The 13823-nt window shown below is 38.8% G+C and overlaps 1 protein-coding gene across 1 annotated transcript; it reads left to right on the top strand.

The window, feature by feature from the left end:
• The first annotated feature begins 353 nt into the window (after positions 1 to 353).
• CXCL13 (C-X-C motif chemokine ligand 13) lies at positions 354 to 7571 on the top strand. Its single transcript, XM_059157889.1, has 4 exons — positions 354 to 493; positions 2068 to 2200; positions 6325 to 6402; positions 6691 to 7571. Exons 1-4 carry the CDS (start codon positions 430 to 432, stop codon positions 6743 to 6745), a joined length of 330 nt encoding a protein of 109 aa, XP_059013872.1. The 5' UTR covers positions 354 to 429; the 3' UTR covers positions 6746 to 7571.
• Positions 7572 to 13823: the final 6252 nt, after the last annotated feature.

Raw genomic sequence — 13823 nt, 5'->3', positions numbered from 1 at the left:
CCCTCATTTCCAGGAGCAGTATTCAATGTCATTGAGAAGCCTGCTGACCCTCCACTAAGAGAAGCAATCGAAGCCATGTTCCCAGATAGCGATCCTAAAGACAATGCTGTGGAACCACCAGTCTGATGTCTTTTCCCTTTCTCTCCACCCCAAATTTCTGCAGTATCCCTACCAGTTACAGTCTGCATTTTCAAGAAATATTTCATTATAGTTATAGTGCTCTGAAGCCGATTCGTAAAATTTGCAAGGGGAGTTCAAAAAAAGCAAGCTCAGCAGTATTTGGGGACTTTTAAAAATGATGACACAGCTGACCTATTGGAGACAAAGACAGTGGGAGGGCTCTCACTGGCATAAATAAATAGGAGTCTCTGTGCTCAGAACCCACAGTTCAGACCCAGAGCTGAAGTCTGAACTCCACCTTGAGGCAGAATGAGGTTCACCCTGGGATCTCTGCTGTTCATGCTACTGGTCTGCAGCCTCCCTCCTGTCCATGGTGAGAACTTTCACATACTTTGTTACTGTGCTTTGTGCAGAAATAGTCTTCAGCTGTTTCTTTCTTTGCAATTAGAATATGGGGAGCGATAGGACTGGTCGGGGGTGGGGGGGACTACTCAACTGCTCCTAAATTTCTAAAAGTAAGGTGCTTAGAGATTTAACTCTTAGAGGCTAGAAGCAGGTATGTCGTTAAGATTCTTAACCACAGATGGAGATACTGAAGTCCTGCGTCCATGTGGCTTCTATTTGGTTTGTCTATTCCTGGTCCTTTTCAGACTTAGCTCTAGTAACTAACTCTTCCCGTGTACATCTTCTTTCCTCCGCCTTTCAATTCTACCCCTTCTGACTAAACCTTTTATAGGTTTAAAGAGGTTTAAACAGGTTGGTCTCCTACAGGGAATGTTTGGCATAATTTTATACGGCTAGCTCTGACGTGAACAATTGGAAGCACAACACACAGACTGAAGTACATGCTTTCTGCAAAGAAGCAGACTTCCAAGTCCAAATGGGAAGCCTATGTTTGTATAAGTAGATAAATACCTAGTTGAAGTGATAAGTTTTTATACAGCTGAAGAAAGCCGAAGCATGTGCCGAATGATATGCTCTGCACAGGTGTAAAAAACAAATTTTGTTTTTAAAGTGCAAGGAATTGTTTTCCAGTTATTTTCTTCACGTGCTATTTTTATTCTTCAAGACCTTCACCTCTCTCTTCCTCCATAAAGCTTTCCCATCGCCCTGCCAAGGTCCTCTGTTCTCATCATGCAGTTTGGATCTTGGGTGTGAAATACAACATTCTGTGACATTTTAGTCTTTGTTCATGGGTTTCCTCCACCAAATTGTAAATGCCTTGATAGCCAGATCCCTTTTCTTTCAAATGCTTGTCAAACATGGTGGTAGACACTGGATTTAAAGAAGGTAGAATTCATTAAAATACATGAAACAGATTACTTATAAAAGTATTTAGTACAAATCACTGGTGTTGTTGAATAAAAATAGTCTTGAATTTTAATTATTGGCCTTTGGTGGGTAATGATTTGCAACTGATACAGAGGACCAACATATTACACAAAAACAAAAGCTCTCTTCCATCGTATTTCTTTGGAGAGACAAGGGAGGAGGTGATTTGAGCATGATAAGACCCATCCTGTTACAGCTTATTATTGCTCGGGGGACACTGTAAGGAATTCATATCTTTGGTTTTTATGTGTTTGGAGCGAAGATCAGTTGACTTAACACTGTATTAATTATAACAGAGTTGTAAGTCCCCAGAGTGGTGGTTCTCAAATTTTATTATACAGACAATCGCCTGAGCACCAATATAACACTATCGCAAATTTCAATAGGTATTGGGTTTTTAGAAAGCTGATTTTATTTTATTTTTTGTTTAAAGTTTTGGTAGAAAATGTTTGAAAATAAGCCAAGACAAGCAGAAATACACAAACCAAAAGCATCTGGGTGAAAGCGTTGACTTGAAATTTTTAAATCTTCAAATGTACCATATGAAAGATTAGTAATTAAATTCAAGTTATGCATTATATGCCAAGGGATTAAGATAACTGCTTGTGTTTCCAGGTGTTCTGGAGGCCTACAATACAAACTTAAAGTGTAAATGCATCCAAGAGACTTCGGCCTTTGTCCCGGTCAACCACATTGACAAGCTTCAGGTCTTCCCTCCTGGGAATGGGTGCCCAAACAAAGAAGTCATGTAAGTTGCAGGAGAAAAAGTTACCTGATTCTTTTCTCCCCATGAAAATCAGATCAAATGTTGCCATAGAGTATATTTTTAGTATCACTGACGTACAATGTTGCATTACTTTCAGGTATACAGCATAGTATTCTTATTCAAGAGTCTCAAAGTGATTTACTTTGAGAGTTGCTTACAACTCTCAAGCTAATAATGAGACTCAGTAATATTTGTTAAATGTCTGTTTTGCCTCAGCCCTGAGCTAAGTGCCTTATGCACATTCACTCATCTTATTCGTTTAAGAGCCCTATTAAGTTATGACTACTGTTATCACTCCTCTACGGATGCAGAAACGGAGGCTTAGGAAGGTTCACTGACTGCCCTGAGGCGTACCAGTGGAAAGAGAAAGAACCAGGCCTCCACCCAGGTGTTTCCCCACCAAACCTCTTTTCTTTTCCACCAAATTCGAAGTGACTGCAAAAGCAGGCACTTTGCTCCCCAGAACTTAAAGAGCAAGAAAATAAGTATTCACAACAGTCCTTGGCCCGAACGTCTGTTTTTATGGAACTGTCCTTTAGCTTTAAGATCAACATAAAGAGTTAGGCTAAGGGGACAGTAGTGGCTGCAAGAAATTCAATAGGTATTTTCTTTTACTGAAGTGTCTTTTCTGTGACCCTTCCTTTTCAGTACATTTAGAGAAATCTGCTCATGCTTCTATCCTAGGATTTTCCAGAGCACATCAAATGAGAATTTACACATTCATGTGAAGCTCATAGTACAGTGTCTGGCACAGTAATAAATACAGTAGATGTTCAGTAAAAGTTAGCTGGGATTAATATACATTGCTATGTTGAAATAATCAGGTTTGTGGTTCTCTCTCTCTCTTTCTTTCACTCCCACCAGAAAATAAGTTTTTTATAGACAGGGATCAGATTTGTTTCTCTACTCCCAAAGCTTTATCCCTTACCTGGCATAGAATAGAGGTACAACCGATGTTGGATTGCTACATTTAATATTTTATATAGAGCTCATAGATCTTTTGTGTTTAACTACTTGGAACTTTGGTTTCTCCTTCTTCCATCTGTCTTTATGAACCAAGCTCCCACAATACCTTGAAGTATTAGGTGCAGCATCTTGCTCAGGGTATTCCTGACTTCATTTTCATTAGCAGCCCTTCCCTTGGACTTCTTTAGACTTTAGAAATGTTTGTGAGCAGCAACTTTTGTTTGTCGCACTTCGCTGTGTGCTTTGGGTCTCTCGCACTGGCTGGGTTCAACTTGTAAAAAGGAAATATGGGATATTAAAAATACGTATGAAAATCTTTCATTAAAAAGGCATTACACTTTCACTAATGTCTTCACCAATGAAGGTTCTAACTAAACCACAATTATTGTCCTCAAACTCAGAGAAGTCAGTGAGCACTGGGTGGTATATGCAACTGACGAATTGTTGAACACCACATCCGAAGCTAATGACGTACTATATGTTGGCTTATTGAATTTAAGAAAAAAAAAACAAAAACAAAAAAACAACAACAAAAAAAACCCTTAGAGATGGCAAGTCTAGCCATGACCTACTAGGGAGCAGTTCCTCTGCCTGTGTAGAAAACTGAGACTCTCTCTCTCTTTCTCTTTTTAACTTTACTTTTTCAGTGCTCCAAGATTCATTGTTTATGCACCACACCCAGTGCTCCACGTAATACATGTGCTCCTTAAGACTCACCACCAGGCTCACCTAACCCTCCACCTCCCACCCCTCCAAAACCCTCAGTTTCTTTCTCAGAGTCCACAGTCTCTCATGCTTCATCTCCCCCTCTGATTTCCCCCAACTCACTTCTCCTCTCCATCTCCCCATGTCCTCAGTGTTATTCCTTATGCTCCACAAGTAGGTGAAACCATATGATAATTGACTCTCTCTGCTTGACTTATTCCACTCAGCATAATCTCCTCCAGCTTTGTTCATGTTGATATAAAAGTTGTGTATTCATCCCTTCTGATGGAGGCATAATATTCCATTGTATTTATGGACCATATCTTCTTTATCCATTCATCTGTTAAAGAGCAGCATCTTGGCTCTTTCCACAGTTTGGCGACTGTGGTCATTGCTGCTATGAACATTGGGGTACAGATGGCCTTTCTTTTCACTATATCTGTACTTTGGGGTAAATACCCAGTAGTGCAATTGCAGGGTCATAGGGTAGCTCTATTTTTAATGTTTAAATTTTTTATTTATTTTTTAATTTCTTTTCAGTGTTCCAGAATTCATTGTTTATGTACTGCATCCTTTAATTTCTTAAGGAATCTCCACACTGTTTTACAAAGTGGCTGCACCAACTTGCATTCCCACCGACAGTATAAAAGGGTTCCCTTTTCTCCACATCCTCTCCAACACTTGTTGTTTCTCATCTTTTTAATTTTGGCCATTCTAACTGGTGTAAGGTGGTATCTCAATGTGATTTTTATTTGAATCTCCCTGATGGCTGATGATGATGAACATTTTTTCATGTGTCTGTCAGCCATTTGTATGTCTTCTTTGGAGAATTGTCTGTTCATATCTTCTGCCCATTTTTTGACATGATTATCTGTTTTATGTTTGTTGAGTTTGAGCAGTTCTGTATAGATCTTGGATATCAGCCCTTTGTCTGTAGTGTCATTTGTGAATATCTTCTTGCGTTCTGTGGGTTGCCTCTTTGTTTTGTTGACTGTTTCCTTTGCTGTGCAGAAGCTTTTGATCTTGATGAAGTCCCAAAAGTTTATTTTCGCTTTTATTTCCTCTGCCTTTGGAGACATGTCTTGAAAGAGGCTGCTGTGGCCAATGGCAAAGAGGTTACTGCCTATGTTCTCTCTTTTTTTAATTACATTTCCTCTACCATGAGTCATCTCTCACCTCTTAACCTGAGGAAGTCTTGCACCCTAATTTCTTCTTTGTCAACTTCAATCATTTTGAAGTGATAAGAATTTGATTTTATATCTTCTCCCCAAATTTCCGTGTTTCTGAATTTTAATCAGATATAGGAATAAAGCTGGAAATTATGAGAAATTCATAGCAATTGGGATAAAAATCCAGATGGTCAGAAATCTATTTTCCATCATGAACTCAAAAACCAAATCAGAAGGTTCTGCCCAAGAAGCCAACAGTCCTATGACCTCGGACCTCTCTAAGATTCATTTACAAGAGTAGTTTCAAAGCTAGATGGCTGGATCCTTGCTATCTGTTATTTCCTAACTAAGGTAAATGTGAAGAAATTGCTTTGTTCAAAGTCCACCCCAAGAGAGAGCTGAGTGTCCCAGTTTGCTATCACCTGGGAACCTCATGTCTTCCAGCAAATGGAAAACATTTGACACTGCCCAGCATTTGATAACCATTCAGATCCTGCCCATGTAGAGTAGTGGCCATCTGATGGTGGGAAACATTCATTTGGATGCCGCTCTACCATTGCATTTGTTGTATAGTCTTAGACAAGTTATTTAAACTCCCTAAGCCTCAGGTTCCTCATCTGAATATAAGAACTAATAGTTCTCTAGCATAGGATTTGTGTGAACTTGAGGTAATTCATGCTATCTGCTGAGTATAGTGACTGACACATTACAAGGGCTCAATTGATATTAGCTAGTAATTATTATTGCTGCTTTTGCTGTTGTTGAATCTCTTAAAGCAGTGACAGCCTCACTAACTAGAGGTTCAACAAAATGCAGACATCACTCTCCTACATTGAATTTCATTGAATTTTTTTACAAATAAAATTTTCTAAGAGAGTGTTTTATGGCATTTATTTCGTTCTCCCAAGCTCAGTGGACAAATACATTTCAAAGGCATTGTGATATAGATTTCGAAGTGAGCCAACCTTGGGGTCATTTATTTGGTCCACCTCCAACTCATGGAGAGACTGTCAACAGAGCATTAACCCCTGACACTTGAGATTCTATAAACCGTATCTATAGCTCCACTGGCTCATACACGACTTTTCTGCAGATGTTTCCCTCCTTCTTCAGACCTCACACTACAAATCACCTACTTCAGATCCTAAACTGCCCACCTCCAATTTCACTTCACCGAGGAATATTTTTATACCCAGTTCTCCTTAAGCACAGGATTGACTAAAATGTAACACTGCTTTACTTTCATTTTTGTTTCTTTTTCCCCAGAGTTTGGAAGAAGAATAAGTCGGTCGTATGCTTGAACCCTCATTCCAAATGGACACAAAAATTAATAAAAATATTACAGTAAGTGAGGCATAACAAGAGTTTCCAGATTCCAATTTGTACAGAAGGGTTTCCTTTTAATGGGTAGTCAAAATGGAGACCATTTTAAATTTATGAGAAATTCTTAAGACAAATATTCATTCTTCATTATTATTACTTTTCAAATGGGTGAGATTGACTTATTTCAGTAGCTCAATAAACTCAATTGGAAGCCAGTATGTACAATATTCCTTGTTTGACAACTTTAAGGGAAAGCCAATTTCTAGTAAGTCTCTAAACATGACTCTCTTGTTTTTGTTTTTGTTATAGAAGAAATGCTGCTTCAACTCGACCTGCTCCAGTGCTTAGAAGAAGGATGAAGTGATATCAATATCTGTACTAAGGACACCTGTATTCCTTCCTGAACCTGCTCTGGGTTTTAGTCTTGTATTTGGATGAATCTTTCCAAGAAAAAGAACATCCCCACATAAGCAAGCATGAGAGTATATGTAAAAATAACCCTAGAGCAGCTTATGGGGCCAAGTTGGGCTTTTTGAAAAATAAGGTACCCTGTATACTTGGGCTTTGCATTCTCATTCATCACAAAGGAAATTTCTTCGAGGATAGTTACTTAGTAATAAATCACATAGGTTTCTTTTAATAGTGTTATTAAAATAATAGCAATAGCAATAGTACTATTGCTTAGTGCTAAATTTTCCTAGAAAATAAGGTAATATGAGTTTAAATCTCAAGTCTAAACATGTGGCTTGAGTTAGGAAGGAAATGATGGAATTCACTTCAATCATTTTATACCATAAGAAAAGCAGACTTCCATAAAAGACTTGAAACCTGCCTGAGAAACCCACGGAACTTTATGAGACAGAGGGCTCTCATAGTTGATATCTTCCATGTAAAAGCTCTGTATTGACAGAAATGGGTTCCTACTTTTAATAGTTCTTTTATAAGATTTACTGTCATATGCAAAAAATAATAACATTCAATGATCCCCAGACTTAAATTCATAGAATACTCAGGAAAAGCATTTAAAAGCTGGTGTTCAGATGTTCTCTCTTTTATACATTTGCTTTGACAAATACTTTTTACTCACATCTTTTGCAGACTTTTATTTTCTTTCTCTCTGGTACCTGATTCTATAATGTTTCTTATTAATCTAATGCTTTTCAATAAACCTAAGTCAACATTTTACTTAATTATGAGCAACTCATTCTTAACAGAGCATTTGCTAAAATTTAGACATTCTCTGACTCATCACAATGAAAAGTAGGATTTCATCATACTGATTTTTATTTGTATGCTTGCCTTTTACAGATCTAAATTATGTGGCAGTGGGTGAGTGAAGCTGTTCCTAACATTAACACAGTGAGAAAATGCTTGACTATGAGAGTCTCTTTTCCTTGGTGTACTCATCATTATTTCTTCCAGAAATCTTCAAACTCAACAAAAACTATTTTCATAGTCCCATTATATTGATTCTTAAAATCTCCAATGTTTCCTTTGACAAAATTTTGCATGGGTTTGACAAACAGAAGAAGAAGATCCTTAAATCTCCATTCTTTCTTCCCTGGATGCAGCCTGACTCTCCTTGTAGGTTAAGCTCCACTCTCCCACTGTCCCTCAGTCCCCTTGACACATGAGGGGCCCCGTTCCAACACACCCAGGTTTGAAGCTGTATCTGGCTCCCGATTTCATTTTCTCTTTTTATTTTCTATTTATTTTTATTAAATAGATTTCTTGGATGGAAGTAAAGAGAACCTATTCATCCTATATTTTCTGTTGTCTACAATTCAGTGTTTATTTCTTTATTGCACACACAAGGTATTATAAAATGCCATCAAAATCCTGGATTCCGGGGCGCCTGGGTGGCTCAGTGGGTTAAGCCACTGCCTTCGGCTCAGGTCATGATCTCAGGGTCCTGGGATCGAGTCCCGCACCAGGCTCTCTGCTCAGCAGGGAGCCTGCTTCCTCCTCTCTCTCTCTCTGCCTCTCTGCCTACTTGTGATCTCTCTCTGTCAAATAAATAAATAAAATCTTAAAAAAAAAAATCCTGGATTCCAGCCTTTTTCAGATTTCTACTTCTAGAGGTCAGGAATCATGTCACTCTTTAGTTTTATTTTGGTCTTCTTTGAGAATGCAGCTAGATAAATATTTAAGATCTTCAAATAGGAAATATTACCATTTCACTTAAGAAAGGTACTATTATCTTGATATCCATTAAGAACCCTCATTTTATAGAGGTAGAATTTGTTAGTTACACAGGGGTTAAGTAACTTGCTCAAGGCCATACAGCTACTGACAAGCCAAAATTCAAACCCAGGCAGAGTTCACACTATTTTTTTTCAGTGCTCCAAGATGTGTTGTTTATATACCACAGCCCAGGCTCCATGCAATACCTGCCCTCATTAATACCCACCACCAAGCTCACCCCTTCCCCAACCCCGTCCCCTCTAAAACCCTCAGTTTGTTTCTCAAAGTCCACAGTCTCTCATGGTTCGTGTCCCCCTCCAGTTTCTCCCAATTCATCTTTCCTTTCCTTCTCCAAAGTTCATAGCAGCAATGTCCACAATTTCCAAACTGTGGAAAGAGCCAAGAGGCCCTTCAACAGACGAAGAGTTCACGCTTCTAATCACCACACACGCTGACTCTATATGAAGTGGGGTTCTGAAACTTGGTTTTCTTGCTACACAGGTACCTGCTTCTCAAAGTTACATGGCTTTAGACGCAGTCAGCCTAATTTGGAGCAGGGAATCTTAATCCACGTTTAAATGCAGGATGACTTGTTGAGCCAGTTGATGGAGTGTCTGAGGAAAAGTGATGTTTAGCTGATCTGAGTGGGTTTGGGTTCAGAAAGGGAGAAGAGTGGAACAGGAAGATAGACTTTAGGTAATTCATGGCTACATACATACAAATACACACATACAAATTAACTAAAATACGAAGTAAAATAGAACTGAAGAGAAAACACAAGGTAATGCTGACCAAAGCAGGATGTTCAACTCTGGGAAATGGAATGCAGGACCTAGAAGGTCAAACTAGGCGGGGAGCTCTTAGCAATGGAATGCAGGGAGCCTCCAACAAAGTTGAGCTGAGCCTCAATTGCTCTGCTAACTCCTATCTGACCATAGAGGCCCAAGGAGGAAAGGATTGTTTCTCAAAGGTAATCCTATTCATGAGGGCCCCCCCTTAGAAACCCATCTGATGCTAATTATCCCCCAAAGTTCCCACCTCCTAATACACTGAAGGGCAAACTTTCAACACATGAATTTTGGGGGAGATAGAAACATTCAGTTCCCAAGCTCTGTTCTGTTCCTATAATTTTGCCTTTTCTAGAACGTCATATAAATGGAATTATACAGTATGCAGCCTTTTTGCCTGGCTACTTTAACTTTGGATAAGATTTTAATAACACAATTCATCGTATTATTGAATGCATCAATGGTTTATTTTTCATTGTTGCTGACTCCTATTCCATTGTATGGATACACCACAGGTGATTCATTCGCCAGTTGACGGACATTCGAGTTGTTTCCAGTTTCCAACTATTGTGACTCTAACTGTTTTCAACATTCACACACAAGTCTTTGTGGGAACATATGATTTTGTTTCTCTTGAGTAAATACCTAGTGAGATTGCTGGGTCATAAGGCAGATGCATATTTAACTTTATTGGAAGCTGCTAGACTGTTTTCCAAAGTGGCTCCACTACTTTGCTTTCCCACCAGCAATATATGAGAATTTCAGCTCACATCTTTGCCAGCACTTGTTATTATTAGTCTTTTAAACTTTAGATATTTTAGTAAATGTTTACTCTCTTGTGATCTTCATTTGTATGAAATGGCTAACTATAAGCAATTTTTAATGTGTGTATTCTAGATCCATACATTTAGATTAGGTACCTTACATGAAAGTCTTTCCCCATTGAGTTACACTGGCAAAATTATCAAAAAGAAATTGACTATGAATGTAGGTTTCTACTTCCAGACTTCTGTTTCATGATCTATATGTCTACCTTCATTCCAGTACCATATGGTCTTGATTAGTGGAGCTTAATAGTAAGTCTTAAAATTCAGTAGCAGGACTCTTCCTACTTTGTTCTTTTTCAAAATTATTTTGAACCCATATCCTTTGCTGTTCCATATGAATTTTAGAATCACCTTGTTGGGGTGCCTGGGTGCTCAGTTGGTTAAGCAACTGCCTTCTGCTGAAGTCATGATCCCGGAGTCGCTGGACTGAATCCTACATCAGGCTCCCAGCTCCGTGGAGAGTCTGCTTCTCCCTTTGACCTTCTACCCTCTCGTGCTCTCTCTCTCTCAAATAAATAAATAAAACCTTAAAAAAAAAAGAAGAAGAATCACCTCGTCACCTTTCTACCTCCCCCCCCAAATGATTTTGACTGGGATCGTATTGAGTCTTATAGATCACATTGGAGAGAATTTGCATCTTAATGATACTAAGTCTTCTAGTCATGAACACATTTATATAAAACAAATTTTTCAGCAATGTACTGTAGATGTCCACATTCAGATCCTGTAGTCCCCACACACCATACCGTGAGCTGTGACCAGTGAAGGACAGTCATATGAAGGAGTAAGACAAACAGATGGGTTCCTTATTTATCATCTGTATCATTTGGGAAGTGGTCAGATGTGACTTGTAGCCTAACTTTAATTGGACAGTATTTCTCCCTCCTTCACAGAAAAGTAGTAAATCACTTAAAGTGATAAGATGGGACACCTTCTGGGGCCCCTAGGTGCCTCAGTCATTAAGCATCTGCGTTTGTTTCAGGTCATGATCCCAGGGTCCTGGGGTCAAGCCCCACATCAGGCTCCCTGCTCAGTGGGAAGGCTGTTTCTCACTTTTCCACGTCCCCTGCTTGGGTTCCCACTCTCACTGTCTCTCTTTCTCTCTCTGTGTCAAATAAATAAATAAAATCTTTTTAAAAATGCTTTAAAAAAGATGGGACACCTTCTATTATCCTCCACCAGATCCGCAAGTCTACCCAAATCTCCTCCCTTGTCAATTCCCTTCTGCTACATCAGAATAGGCACCGCTCCTCCTCATTCCTCCACGGCCAATCCCTCTACTTGTGTTTTAAATCTCAGCCCCTCTTACCATCTCAGGAACACAACTATCCTTTTGTTCTCTATAATCAGCCACTTCCAATTTGTTCCATCCCCATGCCATTAAACATTTTTGTCTCTCCCGTCTCAAAAACAAAAATAAACAAAAAACTCTTCCTAGTCCTCTTCTGACTAGTCCCCCTTTTCTTTACCTCCATCACAGCCAAACATCTTGAGTTGTCTATACTCAACATCTCCATTTTTCCAGGTCTCTGTGTTGTACTTTCCAGATGAGGCTTTCACTCCCTCACTATTCCTAAAACAATGAATCTTGGAACACTGAAAAAGTTAAATTAAATTAAAAGTAAATTTTAAAAATTTAAAAAATAAAATAAAATTTTTATAATGTTTTCAAAGTAAAAAAAAAATTCTCAGTAAGGTGATCAGTGACCACTGTAGCCATATCATTCAGCTATTTCCACCAAAGTGGTATGTCGTTCAGTGGCTAACAACAAAAGCATTTATTTCTTGTTTATGTGTGTTGAGCTGAGTTGAGGTTCAGCTGACAAGAAGAGTTTAGGATTGATTCAAGCTATTTATTTAGTTCAGGTCTGTTCCATATGTCTCTTATTTGGGAGGACCAGTTGATACTCAAGGCATATTCTTCTCGTGGTGATGGCAGATGCAGAAGGCAGCTGAGCAAAATATGTTATGCCTCCGTGGTTGAGGCTCAGAATTATCAACCACTTTCTTCCACTCATCTTTTACTGGCCAAGGCAATATGTCCTTGCCCAATATCAGTAGGACAGAAAGTTTATTTCACCATTAGTGGAACTGCAAAACCATATGGCAAAGGTTAATACAGGGAGGGATAAAGAATTGGGGACAATATTAAATCTGCCACAGCTGGCAAGTACAATGATCAGTGTTTCATACTCATCTGGTGGAACTCAATTTTTCAGGAAAGAAGGACTAGTGGGTTTATAGTCTCTCCCCTTGTCACCGAGAACAACAAACTTCTGGATTTCCTCCGACATTTCTGGCCACTCCTTCTGCCTTATTTTCAGGCTCAGCCTTCTCTCTCTAGCCACTCAATAACAGAGAAGGGGACTTTGTTCCTCTTTTATTACCATATATTTTCTCTCCAAGAGATATCTAAGAACAAATTTTTATTACCATGTAAATACTAATGACTCCCTATTTTTCATCCCTGGCTCTCCTCTGAATTTCATTCCATTCTACCCAAATGACTCTGCTAATCTCCAGTTTGTGTCTTGTAAAGGTACCTCAAAAACCCAATGTCAAGGGCCAAGATTCATGGTTCAATTCCAGCACTACCTACCTCAATAAGCGCTCCACAATTGTCTAAATGTGCAAGATGCAAAACTAGGACTCATTTAAGAATTTATTTTCAGTCACTACTAGCTCCATATCCAATCCATAACAAAACCCTGTTGACCTATTTCTGTAAATATTCCCCTAATCTGTCCACACCCTTCATTTTTACCAGTACCTTATGCCAAAATGCCATCAATTCTCACCTGAACCAATTAAATAACTTAAAGTTGTGTGTATCCTCCACCCCCTTTGATACTTCTCTATAATGTGCTAAAGTGATCCTTACAATATGCATATCAGATGATGTCACTCCTGTTTCATTTCTAAGTTCAAGGGTCACTTCCCAGGAAAGTTTTTCATGTCCCTGCAGCCTTGGTCAGATCTTTTGTGATATGCTCTCATAGCATATCTCTTTTCCTTAAGAACATTTACCTTAGTCACTAATAATACATTGTTAGTGATACATAAATATACATCTCCCCATTAAGCTACAAACTCTACGTGATCAAGAACTATGTTTGGTTTTGCTCAGATATATATCCTTAGCAACAATTATGGCCTGCAACATAGTAGGAGTTTAAGAAATATTTGTGAGGGGTGCCTGGGTGGCTCAGTGGGGGTCGCCTGGGTGGCTCAGTGGGTTAAAGCCTCTGCCTTCGGCTCAGGTCATGATCCCACGGTCCTGGGATCCATCCCTGAATCGGGCTCTCTGCTCAGCAGAGAGCCTGTTTCCCTTCCTCTCTCTCTGCCTGCCTCTCTGCCTACTTGTGATCTCTGTCCGTCAAATAAATAAATAAAAATCTTTATAAAAAATATTTGTTGAATGAATGAGTAAATGAATGAATACCTTGTAACTGTCTCATTTATTATTATTTATAATACTACAAGAATAACTTTTCACATGTTCATCCTATTTCTCTAACTGGATTATAAATTTCTTGGAGACAGTGAATCCAATTTTTATTTCTTTGCCTCTCAGATAGCATCCCAGATATTAAGTAAGCACCTTTTGTGCAAAACAAAGAGCATCTTTTATAGCACATAATTT

Source organism: Mustela lutreola, chromosome 1, assembly GCF_030435805.1.
Source record: "Mustela lutreola isolate mMusLut2 chromosome 1, mMusLut2.pri, whole genome shotgun sequence".
Taxonomy (NCBI): Eukaryota; Metazoa; Chordata; class Mammalia; order Carnivora; family Mustelidae; genus Mustela; species Mustela lutreola.
This window is presented reverse-complemented; position numbering and strand designations above follow the sequence as displayed.

Coding starts and splice junctions, on each gene's coding strand:
- CXCL13 (XM_059157889.1), top strand. CDS start 430: ATGAGGTTCACCCTGGGATCTCTGCTGTTCATGCTACTGGTCTGCAGC. Junction 494..2,067: donor CAGCCTCCCTCCTGTCCATG/GTGAGAACTTTC, acceptor TTGTGTTTCCAG/GTGTTCTGGAGGCCTACAAT. Junction 6,403..6,690: donor AAATTAATAAAAATATTACA/GTAAGTGAGGCA, acceptor TTTTTGTTATAG/AAGAAATGCTGCTTCAACTC.